Source organism: Anopheles coustani, chromosome 2 (assembly GCF_943734705.1).
Source record: "Anopheles coustani chromosome 2, idAnoCousDA_361_x.2, whole genome shotgun sequence".
NCBI classification, from domain to species: Eukaryota; Metazoa; Arthropoda; class Insecta; order Diptera; family Culicidae; genus Anopheles; species Anopheles coustani.
In genome coordinates, this window is record NC_071289.1 from 63629044 (window position 1) to 63641110 (window position 12067).

A 12067-nucleotide genomic window follows, 5' to 3' on the forward strand; every position below is an offset into this window, starting at 1 on the left:
TTTTGAGCTCCGTTTGCTTGTTAACAACAATCGTTGCAGCTTCCGTTTGCAGGCAATTTATCAATTAATTCTGCTTGATTAGTCAGCAAACGATGTGCATCATGCTGGATTGGGGTTTACGTTTGATGCACGAACAAACAGCTGAAGTTTTCTTTTCGACCAATTCTTCACTGTGCGAATTTTATGCACCGGAAGAGGGTAGTGGTTTCGAAATTTGAACCCGCATAAAGGATAGAAAAATAAGCTGCTAGTTTAATTATTCTATGGGTGAAAGGAAGTGATGATAAAAATGGCTGAGGATTGAAGGTTAAAAGGGTTTTTTTGTTTTTTGTACAAGTTTGACCACGGCACAGTTCAAGTTTGTTATGCGAGAATCAGTTGTTTTAATGTCATTCTATTTTCTTATATGAAACGCTACTCTCTATCACAAGGAAGTGGGATTTAACGTCGAGCTTGGTTAACGTCTTCAGCAATAGTTCGCGTTCCAATTGTCGCCGTACGGCTATCACAATTAAAGCGAACCGGCGTTAAGTCGGACAAATTTGACTTCTCTTTCCCATCATTAGAACGTGCTTGGAATAAGTATGCTCTCAGTGTACGGGTCGGTTGCTGTAAGACCATATTTCATGAAGCTTTCTGCTTGCTTATTTATAATTCGTTCACATACGCAAAGGTTGGAGGACGACAATGAGCTATCGGCTTTATTCGATCGAAGGGCAGGTCCAAATTCTGCAGCGTTGTTACCTTAGCCAGAACAAAAACGCGGTGTGCCCTTCGGCTGCGATTACCGTTTCCTGAAGTTGTAAAAATCCAGCAGGTCTATACACTCAGTGGACTAAACACAACACAACTACAGCAGCCAATAGCACCTTCTTCGATGTTGGCCTTGAAGCACGTTTGGCATCGTTGTTCGGAATGGTGGTAGTATTATTAATGAATTGTGCTGCCACGATAAGGAATAACGATAATAAACCATAGCCAATGCTGTTCGCGTTTCTTGTTTCGCGTGACACGTTATTCACTGGAAATATACAAAACATAAGAAAATCGATTGTATAATCTGCAATCACTAGAAAGTTCTAAGGGAGCAATTGTTCTATGCATCAGAAATCTTAAGATCTTAACAACGTTACAAACTTTTGACTAAAAAGAAGTATTTTAATGAAAAAAAACTCATAATGACCCATATTGACCGTCTGATGTTGCATGCTATTTTCTTAAAATGTTCGATGTCGTTATGTCTCAAAAGAAGCAACATACAAATTATATTCGAACGATCTCATACCTTGTTTTTTTTGTTTGTCTTTTTGCGGCGCAGCAAATTGACTCCATTCGCCAGTTGACGTACAATGTTGCAATACGGATTCGCTTGGGGTGAAACGTATGGAACGGTGCAGAGCCAGATGATCAATTTAATCTCTAAGCGACGCCGCACATAACCGGCGTCGTCGTTGCGGTTTTACACACTGTCGAGAGATTTTTAATTAAATCCGTTCGCCACAAATGTCGGTAGATTCGGCGACGTGTGATTGCTGCCGGGGTGCTTGGTCTGGCATCGCTACGTGTAGGAATTTGATATCAATAACCGAACCGCGGGTAAGGATGGAAACCGCTCCCATATCCTGACACGAGGATGACATTTTGGGATGTCGCGCAATACGTTCCATCGAACGGATGGCGCCTTGATTGCCAGCTGTGGTTGTGGAATGATGATCTGCTGGTGCTTTGCTGCTTCATCTGGCATTCCAAAAGTGCAGCTGTTGGAGCGAAATACGACGCAAAGGATGGTTTACGGAATTTGAGGAGCGCGATGTTATTAATTAGTGGGATATTAGCCGCCCGAAAACTTCAATGCATCGGAATGCAATCGGTGGGAGTCGTTCAATTTGCTCCTTTCCTCGTAGCCGTCACGAATCATTCTTTGCATATGTTTCAATAATGAAATTCTTGATAATCATCAATTTTGGGAAGTAGTGATTGGAAAGATAAACCCACAAATTTAACATATATTTGCTTCAAAATTGACAAGAGTAATTTTCTTGCCGTTACCAAAATTTGATGAGAATACTGTAACAATTTACAGTTTGCTTTCAGCTGTTCTGACGTCAATGAAGTCAACAAATTCTACAAGATGGCGGTCTTCTACGGTATACCTTGCGTGGCACATCTTAACTCAAGTTTATTTCACATGTGCAAATAAGCCTTCGCACCTAGGCTTTGCGCACATTTTCATTAGTAACTGGTGTGAAAACTGATGTGTCTCAATTTTGGGGTTTCTTAACCTACTCTGCATCTTAGTTAGGTACTGGTTTGACAACTTCCGTCGGCTTGCATAGTCCGCCCAGCCCAGGGCTAGTGTTGACTCCCGTAGTACAGTTGGATGCGACGGGACCCTGCTTGTAGACCGCACTGCCGATCATGTTTGTCAACGCGTAGTCACAGACGAGGTAGTACGTCTCCCACTTATTGTCCTTCTTCCAGTACTGCATGGCACATCCGATTCGGTTTGTCTGGTCGCTAGCCATCTGGGTGAAATGTCCGATGGCGGGACTGTCAGAGTGCAATAGAAGCAATAGAAGAAGTGTGTACACGAAAATTAGACACTGAACATTTTGGGATAACTAGGAATAACTTGGCGGCCGGATCAAACGCAATGCCATTGTACCTACCCAGTGTAGCCGCTAGGATACTTGTCGAGCTGCCCCTGCGTGGTGTCCTTATACTCGCTCCACCAACTCGCAATACCCTCCGTGATCAGAGTTTCGACAGTCTTAGTCATGCCGTAGAAATATGAAATAGCCAGGTTCTGTCCAGCATAACTATACACAGCCGTGTTGCGGCACTGATCGTGCTTGTAATCGCAGGAGCGTGCATTATTGCCAGCCTGTTTGGAAAGTTCGGCATCCCAGGCGAGTGTTGGCATACGCTTGGCAGGCGCAAATGGTGAGAGTTGACCCGAAGCCAATTGCGAGCGTCGCGTGTTGTGCTCATTGAGAATCAGCGTTTGACGAGCCGGTGTCATTTCGATGACAGCAGGATTTTTACCGGCGCAGAGCGGTCCGCCAGTCAATGGTGGAGGGTTGCATCCCACGTTTGTTCGACCTCCGGTACAGTAGCTGGTGGTACAGTAGTTAGTTTGCCCTTGTAGAGTACCAATTACACCGCACAGGGCTCCGAGAACTACAAGAGAGATGAAATGATTAGAAGTCGGTGCTTCGAAGGTAAGCTGGTGCAGCCGAAGTACTTACCGAAAATCCACCTTGCCATCTTTCTATCTGCTCTGCAACAACGGTACTGCTGGAATAGATACTTCTCTATAGTCTGACACTGGCACCACTGATCTGTTTTATACCCTAAGCCCAGGACGCATTAGAACGATCTCTAAAGAGAGGTGTACGCGTGTCGGATTTCTAACACCCCGCCTATCTTAGTTATCAGGAACACTTGGGTAAACTTTGCAACCAGTACAAACCTTATCCTCTGCTGTCGTGAAGTACCCGAAGTTAGTTGGTGTCAATGTGCCTTGAAAAAAATGATCAAAACAGAACCGTTACTAACAAACAACCGGAATATCGACTGTTTGTATACACTTGAGTATTCTGTATTTTTCCTGTGTAGGAGAACTCCTCCTCTCTCGTTCGTTTTGAACAGGTAGATGTTGTCAAGTGAGAAGTAGTAACCTTCATGAAACAAACGAAGGTACGTCACATCTTCCTTACAACCATTCGGGTAAAATCATTAACAGTGGTTGTTTGTCGTAACACGTTCTAGGGGAACCCCATTGTATTAAGGCCAAACCCTCTAAGGGTCTATGCAAACATGTTTCAATAATGTTCTTATTATTGTATGTGTTTGTTGTGCTAACCATAGACAAAACGTACGTTCATTTTTTTTTAAATAAAATGATATCTCTGATTACCATTCCCTAATAAGACTTCGTTTATTGAAACACTATGTTACAGACGTTTACAGAAGATATTTTGTAGGGACTTCATAAACCGTTTAAGTTTTTTGAATGGTTCATACTTGGCCGACTACAACGTTTGACATATGTTGTGCGCAAAGCGCAAGTCACACTTCCTTCTTATGTCTGTTGGAAATGTAAGATGATTAATTTGCATACATTATGGCGTTCATCAATGCAATAGAAAATGGATCATGGAACAAGGAATAACGGAACATTAGGAACTAAGTCAAATGTGAGATAAGCTAAATGAATTTGACAGATGAATAAAAACAGTAGCAAACTGAAGCTCGAGATGTAAGGTTTCTTTACTGCACTCCGAGGAATTCTACAGTTAGTTCTTCGAACTGAATATTTTCGGGCATTGAGTGAAAGTTTATACTCAATAATTGTTTCACGAACAATTTTATTGGTCTACTTTGGCGACGTACTCACGGAAAATGTCACACGGATAATTGTTTCTTCAGCGTTCACGACGTCAACATCGCGAAGCCGGCCTGGTTCAACGCAAATACGAAAGAGTTTTGCCCATATTTATTCATCAAGCGCGTCGTCGGTTAACCCTTGGAGGAACAGCAAAAAAGCGAGCAATGAGAAATTTAAGTCAAGTTCAAGAAAACATGATCAAGCCGGCCCAACTCAAAATACTGATGGCGTTGAAGAATATTAAATCACCGTAGCGTTTTATAAAAGCGTTCTCCACGGATGCTGAAGCAGAGATTCCGGAGGCATTGGAAAGGATTCAACGGCACAAAGAGGATTTCTTCACCACGATGGAGGAGTTAGAAGAGTTAGATGGCAACGATGATTCGTTGGAATCATGCATCACAGCTAGGGTCGGCATGGCATACTGGAGCGATCCCGACGGCTCAAGTCCTTCCTCAGAGTGAATCTTTCTAAGGATTCAATAGTAATGGGCAACGCAGCGCTACCATTGCAAAACATACCGTCAACTAACGAGAGTCAGGCGCTGCAAGGGAAAGTGATACTGAAACAGTATGATGATACGCATATCAAGGCGGCCGACAACCCTCGACAAAATGCTTCACGGCTAGCGAAGGATTGCAAGTCGGACCAGTCCTGTCGCACGAGCGTGGAGCGTCATCACTCGCTGCTCCACATTGCTTTGACAATTTCGATGGGATTAAATTCGGAATATGAAACGGCTTTCCTAGAAACCGCAGTACTACACCCCATCTTTGATGACTTTGTAAAAAGGCACGAGGCAACAGTGATCTTCGACTCTGAATCGATCTCGGGAGTGTTCGCGTGGCAATTGTGTCTTATTTGTAATTGAATTAAATATCAGTCGAATACTACCTAAGGTCGTGTGTACTTGGGATCTCGCATTCCTAACTGTGCATACGCTGTTTCTATAGAATTTGATTGAATTGTCCGATAACATTGTACAATTAAACTTGGATCTTTCGAACGTGAACCTGTTCGTGATAAATCACATCAGTTTTGAAACTATGAAATCCACATCATAGAAACCAATGATACTGTGATTGACATAAACGTCTAGGAATGTCCGTGTAAAGAGGGAATATAAAGTAGTGATGACCGGCTCGATCCGAACCTGCGAGTTCGACACATTGACGACCCGAACTCGTTGCACCAACGGGTCGAACTCGCATATGATTAGCTGCACCCACCGGGCAACCCGAACTCATTTCAACCACAGGTCGAACTCAATTCTTCTAGAGACGAACTGGATGCCGGGTCTTTCCATGAGAAAAATCGTATATCTCATCACTATTAGAAAGTGTTTCTGTTATTCCTGCCATTCAACCATTTTTACCCGAGTTCCGAACCATGTGGAACCGCAGCAGCAACACGCTTGCTAGATTGGAAGAATATCTTTACCGGTTGTAAGTTGTGGGAGTCCTGTGAAAAGAGGTTTTAGTTAAAATGACAATACTTTCCGTAGTGCAAACAATTATTCAAATAAATTTTAGTGTAAAACCATTAACTATGGTAATTGTTAGAAAGATAAACCCACAAATCTAAAATATATTTCCTCCAATATTGTAAGAATTTTGTCGACAAAATAAATTTTCATGCTGATACTAAAATGTGATCAAAACACTGTACCCACTTAGAGTGTGTTTTTCTGCAAATTCTGCAAGATGACTGTCATTTTGCACATACTACGAAACGTTTCATTCATTACGATATGACCCAATTTGGCGCAGCACATCTGAACACGTGTTTACTGCACACATTAACGTTCACATCAAGGCTTTGCGCACATTTTCATTAGTAATTGGTGTGAACAACATTTGGCTCGCGATAGAAGGGCTCCTTAACCTGTTCTGCATCTTAGTTAGGTACAGGATTGACAACTTCCGCCAGATTGCACAGACCGCTCAGCCCAGGGCTAGTGTTGACTCCCGTAGTACAGTTGGATGCGACGGGACCCTGCTTGTAGACCGCACTGCCGATCATGTTTGTCAACGCGTAGTCACAGACGAGGTAGTACGTCTCCCACTTATTGTCCTTCTTCCAGTACTGCATGGCACATCCGATTCGGTTTGTCTGGTCGCTAGCCATCTGGGTGAAATGTCCGATGGCGGGACTGTCAGAGTGCAATAGAAGCAATAGAAGAAGTGTGTACACGAAAATTAGACACTGAACATTTTGGGATAACTAGGAATAACTTGGCGGCCGGATCAAACGCAATGCCATTGTACCTACCCAGTGTAGCCGCTAGGATACTTGTCGAGCTGCCCCTGCGTGGTGTCCTTATACTCGCTCCACCAACTCGCAATACCCTCCGTGATCAGAGTTTCGACAGTCTTAGTCATGCCGTAGAAATATGAAATAGCCAGGTTCTGTCCAGCATAAGCATACACAGCCGTGCTGCGGCACTGATCGTGCTTGTAATCGCAAGAGCGTGCATTATTGCCAGCCTGTTTCGCAAGTTCGGTATCCCAGGCGAGTGTTGGCATACGCTTGGCGGGCGCAAATGGTGAGAGTTGACCCGATGCTAGTTGCGAACGTCGCGTGTTGTGCTCGGTGAGAATCAGTGTTTGACGAGCCGGTGTCATTTCGATGACAGCAGGATTTTTACCGGCGCAGAGCGGTCCGCCAGTCAATGGTGGAGGGTTGCATCCCACGTTTGTTCGACCTCCGGTACAGTAGCTGGTGGTACAGTAGTTAGTTTGCCCTTGTAGAGTACCAATTACACCGCACAGGGCTCCGAGAACTACAAGAGAGATGAAATGATTAGAAGTATGCCTTCGGTGCTATGAAAGTAAGCTGGTGCAACTGAAGTATTTACCGAAAATCCACCTTGCCATCTTTCTATCTGCTCTGCAACAACGGTACTGCTGGAATAGATACTTCTCTATAGTCTGACACTGGCACGACTGATCTGTTTTATACCTAAAGCAAAGGACACGTTAGAACAATCTCTAAAGAGAGGTATATGCGTGTCGGATTGGTAACACCCCGCTCATCTTTGTTATCAGGAACACTTGGGTAAACACTGCACCCATGCAAAACGTCATTCTCTAATGTCGTGGAGTACCTGAAGTTATTGGGTGTCAATGTGCCGTGGCAAAAATGATCAAAACAAACCCTTTACTAGCAAACAACTGGAATATCGACCGATTGTTTATATTTGAGTGTTCTATATTTTTCCTGTGAAGTAGAACTCCTCCGCTCCAGTTCATCGTAAACAGGCAGATGTTGTCAAGTTACCTTCATGAAACGAACGAAGGTACGTCACATCTTCATTACATCCATGCGAGGAAGATCATTAACAGTGGTTGTTTTGTCGTAACGCGTCCTCGGGGAACCCCATTGTGTTTCAATAATATCTCTATTATTGTTTGTGTTTGTGGTGTGACCATGCCCAAAACCTACCTTCATTTTTTTAATTAAAATGATATATCTGTTTACTACCCTCGATCTGAATATTTTTTTAGTCAAACAAGTACGAGCATTGTATGCTACAGATGATGTTTTGTAGGGAATTTGTAAACCATTTTCTTTTGATTGGTTCAAACTTGATCGACTTGAAATTGAACACGTTGAAATTGAACAACGTTTGAAATATATTGTGCGCATTTTCCATTAGTAAGGAAAAACCTTTCTTGCTTGTTTGTGGACAAGGGATAAAAGCTTCATGTTGTATGCTGTAGTGCAATATCGTGTTGCAATCGAAAGCATTTCAGTGCAATCGAAAACTGGGTGGTGGGGGGTAGTGCAATAAAAAGGCAACAAAAACAATAGACCTACCACTGAGCGGATCTGAGCCCTTGAACTATGCACCATTGTCGGCGTTTGACATAAATAAATTGATTCACAGCAATTAGACTAATTAGACTAAAGTTTAGTTATTTGTTGCATTTACATCACTCGTGCGACAAGCGTGCGAAGAGATCGAGCTCGGAGGAAGAAGCGCTCATTCGTGAATCAACGCAGGGATACAGCGCAAAGGGATGTACCCATTAGCGGCGAACAAATGGGTGACCATGAGCAGTTTGAGGGCAGCGGGGGATTGAAATGGTTTAGCATTAGGTTTACTTCATTTGTGTTTTCACTTTAAATACTTCATGCGCAATGCCATATTGGTGAGTTTGTGTAGTTGATTTGGTCCCATATTCCTACTACGCCAGAACCAGAGCGCTGTTTATCGTAATGTTCATCCTTAGTGCTGTAAACTAGAGCATGTAATTTAAAGTAAAAATGTTGCCTTCATGGCTACGCCACGAAGTCGCCGGTGCGCTCTTACATTGGGTGACAGGAGATGGGTTTATCTCGCCTGGTAATTTTCAAAACAGAAGTATTGACCAATTTAGCACTGGTATTGGTTTTGTCCATACATTGAAAGAGAAAGCAAAGTCTGCATATTGTCGTCAACTCTACCATGTTCTACTAAGTACATACAGCCGCTACCGGCCAGCACGGTCGTCCTCAACGCAAGACTGGCTCCGCAGCCAATACGGTCAGCTACTGCTACGGTTGCCTTGTCTTGCTTTGTCTTGCTCGCTGCTGAACAAGGTGACCAAACCAAGCTAAACATATGGCGAAGGTTTATAGAGCACAGAAGTCAAGGTGTATGGCTTTGATGTCCAATGGCCGTCGTAATGGCAGTAGAGTTGATCGAATTAATTATTTTCATACACTTATTTAATCACTCGAATAAATCTTATCAAAATGCATAAACTTTTCAGTAATACTACCATTAAGACGGCCATTGGTTTTTTTTTGTTGGACATCAAAGCTAAACTAAGTTAGATTAGTCTTTGACCTTTTATTCGCGCGGCTATTCCAAAATTCGTAAAAGAATTCCAGAATTCGTTGTTTTAACGAACACAACGTTACTGTCTCCCAATTTTCTGTCTAATTAATGTCTTTTGATCATGTCTGAATTGGATTGGCTTACTTGGAATCCATTATTTCACCCAAAAGCGTAGGGAACTATGATATCCGATATATTACTTAGCGATCCTTTACCTTTCTCGTGGTGTTATGTGCAAACGTAATTTTCAATGAGTTTAATATCAGTCGAATGGTTGCTAAAGTCATGTGCGCTTGCGTTCCCAACTATGCATACGCTGTCTCTATAAAATTGGTTTTATTTTTCAGTTAATATTGTGCAATTAAACTTGGATCTTTTGACCGTGCACCTGTTCGAGATAAATGAAATCAATTTTCCAACTATAAAATCCACATCATTGAAACCAACATGTAAATAGTTGTACGAATTGCAAGTAGTGATGACCGGTTCGATCCGTACCTACAGCAAAGCATATGCGAGTTCGACTCGTTTTTTTCAGCTTGGCCCGCAACGAGTTCTTATCGATCCGAACCTACGAGTGGAACTCGCATATGCTTAGCTGCACCCACCAGTTAACCTGAACTCGTTGCACCCACATATCGAACTCAATTACTCTAGGAACGAACTCGATTCTGAGTCAACCAAGGAAAAGAATCGAATCATCACTAATATAAAGTGAATTTATTGAAATGATGATATTTTGATTAAATAAATTAAAAACAGTTATTGTTAGGTTGATAAAAACCAGATTGTAAAGAGCTGGGGTCCGCGAAAGCCGAGCGGTAGCGCCGGTTAGAAAATCGGCCCATCAGCGCCGGGACAAACCACCTCGACGGCGTGGGTTCGAATCCCAACCGAGATCGGACCCTCCCCTGTACGAGAGGACTGACTATCCACGTACAACAGGGAAACAAGTCTCGTAAGCCCTTACCGGGCAGGCATGACCAAGGGGTCGTTACGCCAAGAAGAAGAAGAAAAAGAGCTTTCAGATTTTCTCGAGACTCAATCTATTTTCAAACAAGACAAGTTTTTCTAAATTTTCAAGAATTTTTTGCAGAGTAGTGTAGCCAAATAGAGTGTGATCTCAACTGTTGTACTTATTGGCTAATAAGGACAAATTTCACTTGAAAATGATTGCTTGTCTACCCATACATCTGAAAACTTCAAATAATTTCGCGATCTAATAATCAACTGGAATATCGTTCGTTTGCTGCTGTGGTGCATCACTTTGGTTCGGCTCCGGTTTGATATCTTCCGTTGGCTTGCACAAACCGCTCAACCCTGCGTCAGTGTTGACTCCCGTAGTACAGCCGGATCCGACGGGACCCTTCTTGTAGACGGGGGTTCCGATTACGTTTGTCAGCCCGTAGTTACAGACGAGGTAGTACCTGTCCCACTTAATGTTGTTCTTCAAGTTGATCCAGTACTGCATGGCACAGCCGATTCGGCTTGACTGATCGCTGACCATTTGGGTGAAGTGTCCGATGGCGGGGCTACAAATATGAAGTAGAAAAAGTATTTGATAGAAAGAAAGATGCAGACAAAAATGCGGAATTCGGTGGTCATATTCAACGAAACACCATGGTTCCTACCCGGTATAGTCTTCAGGATAGTTGTCCAGCTGGGCTTGCGTGGTAACATTATTCTCGCTCCACCAACTGTTGATGCCCTCCTTGATCAAAGTTTCAATGGACTTGGTCATGCCGTAGAAAGACGAAGTGGCCAGATTTTGTCCAGCATAAGGATACACAGCCGTGTTGCGGCACTTATCGTGCTTATTGTTACAAGAACGGGCATTATTCCCGGCCTGTTTGGCAAGCTCGGCATCCCAGGTAAGCGTTGGCATACGCTTGGCAGGTGCAAAGGGTGACAGATTACCCAAAGCAAATTGTGAGCGTCGCGAGTTGTGCTCGTTGAGAATCAGCGCTTGGCGAGCCGGTGTAATGTCGATGACAGCAGCATTTTTACCGGCGCACAGCGGTCCACCACTTAAGGGAGGAGGGTTGCAACCCACGTTTGGTTTGTCTTCTTTGCAGTAGCTCGTGGTACAGTAGTCTTGCGCCTGTAGACCACCAATTAGACCGCACAGGGCTCCGAGAACTGGGAGAGATACGAAATTAAGGTTTTTCTTTAGCACTCAAAAGCAGGCTGATGAAGCGAATTACTTACCCAAAATCCACCTTGCCATCTTGCTATATGCGCCGGAACAACGGTACTGCAGGAATAGACACTCCGCTATGGTCTGACACTGGTACGACTGATCTATTTTATACCCAAAGCACAGGACAGGAGTACAACAGCTTCTTCAAAGAGATGTAAACGCGTGTCAGATTTCTAGAACCACGCCCATCTCTGTTGCCTAGGAGCTGCTTTACAGTTGGGTAAATACACCAACCACCCACAGCACCATCCTCTTCTGTTGCAGACTGTCCATAAGTGGTGAGTTTTACCGAGTCTGGACAGAATTGACCGAAGAGGCCTATCAAGCGGGGAGTAGTGACCTTCACGAAACAAATTGAGAAAACCGTCTCTGTATTGAACCCGTTTCTAAGAAGATGATTCTCATGTCGTTTTGCAGTAAGACGTCCTCAAAGAACTCCATTGACTAGGCCGCACTCTCTTGGATGCTGGAAAGCCTTGTTTAAATAATGCACTGCTCCAGAAAAGGTGATCTCATGCGAGTGTCATTGAGTATGTGTTAGTGTTGCTTTTGTTATTCTGTAAACCTGCAACTGAATCAATTTTAGCCAAATTCAGAAACATATTCAACTGTAGCAGCAACACGCTTACAAGAAAAAGGTATCTCTGTACAC

At 43.3% G+C, this 12067-nt stretch overlaps 3 protein-coding genes across 3 annotated transcripts in view; 1 reads left to right on the top strand and 2 right to left on the bottom strand.

Moving 5' to 3' along the window:
• The window catches only part of LOC131262628 (cyclin-dependent kinase 14), a 124163-nt gene that overhangs the window by 64942 nt on the left and 47154 nt on the right, over window positions 1-12067 (top strand). The window lies entirely within an intron of this gene.
• On the bottom strand, window positions 2148-3288 carry LOC131262635 (venom allergen 3-like). Its single transcript, XM_058264684.1, has 3 exons — window positions 3249-3288; window positions 2670-3180; window positions 2148-2550 (listed from the first exon to the last, which is right to left on the bottom strand). Exons 1-3 carry the CDS (start codon window positions 3265-3267, stop codon window positions 2295-2297), a joined length of 786 nt encoding a protein of 261 aa, XP_058120667.1. The 5' UTR covers window positions 3268-3288; the 3' UTR covers window positions 2148-2294.
• LOC131262636 (antigen 5 like allergen Cul n 1-like) lies at window positions 6287-7287 on the bottom strand. Its single transcript, XM_058264685.1, has 3 exons — window positions 7248-7287; window positions 6662-7172; window positions 6287-6542 (listed from the first exon to the last, which is right to left on the bottom strand). The coding sequence occupies exons 1-3, from the start codon at window positions 7264-7266 to the stop codon at window positions 6287-6289; spliced, it is 786 nt and encodes a 261-aa protein (XP_058120668.1). The 5' UTR covers window positions 7267-7287.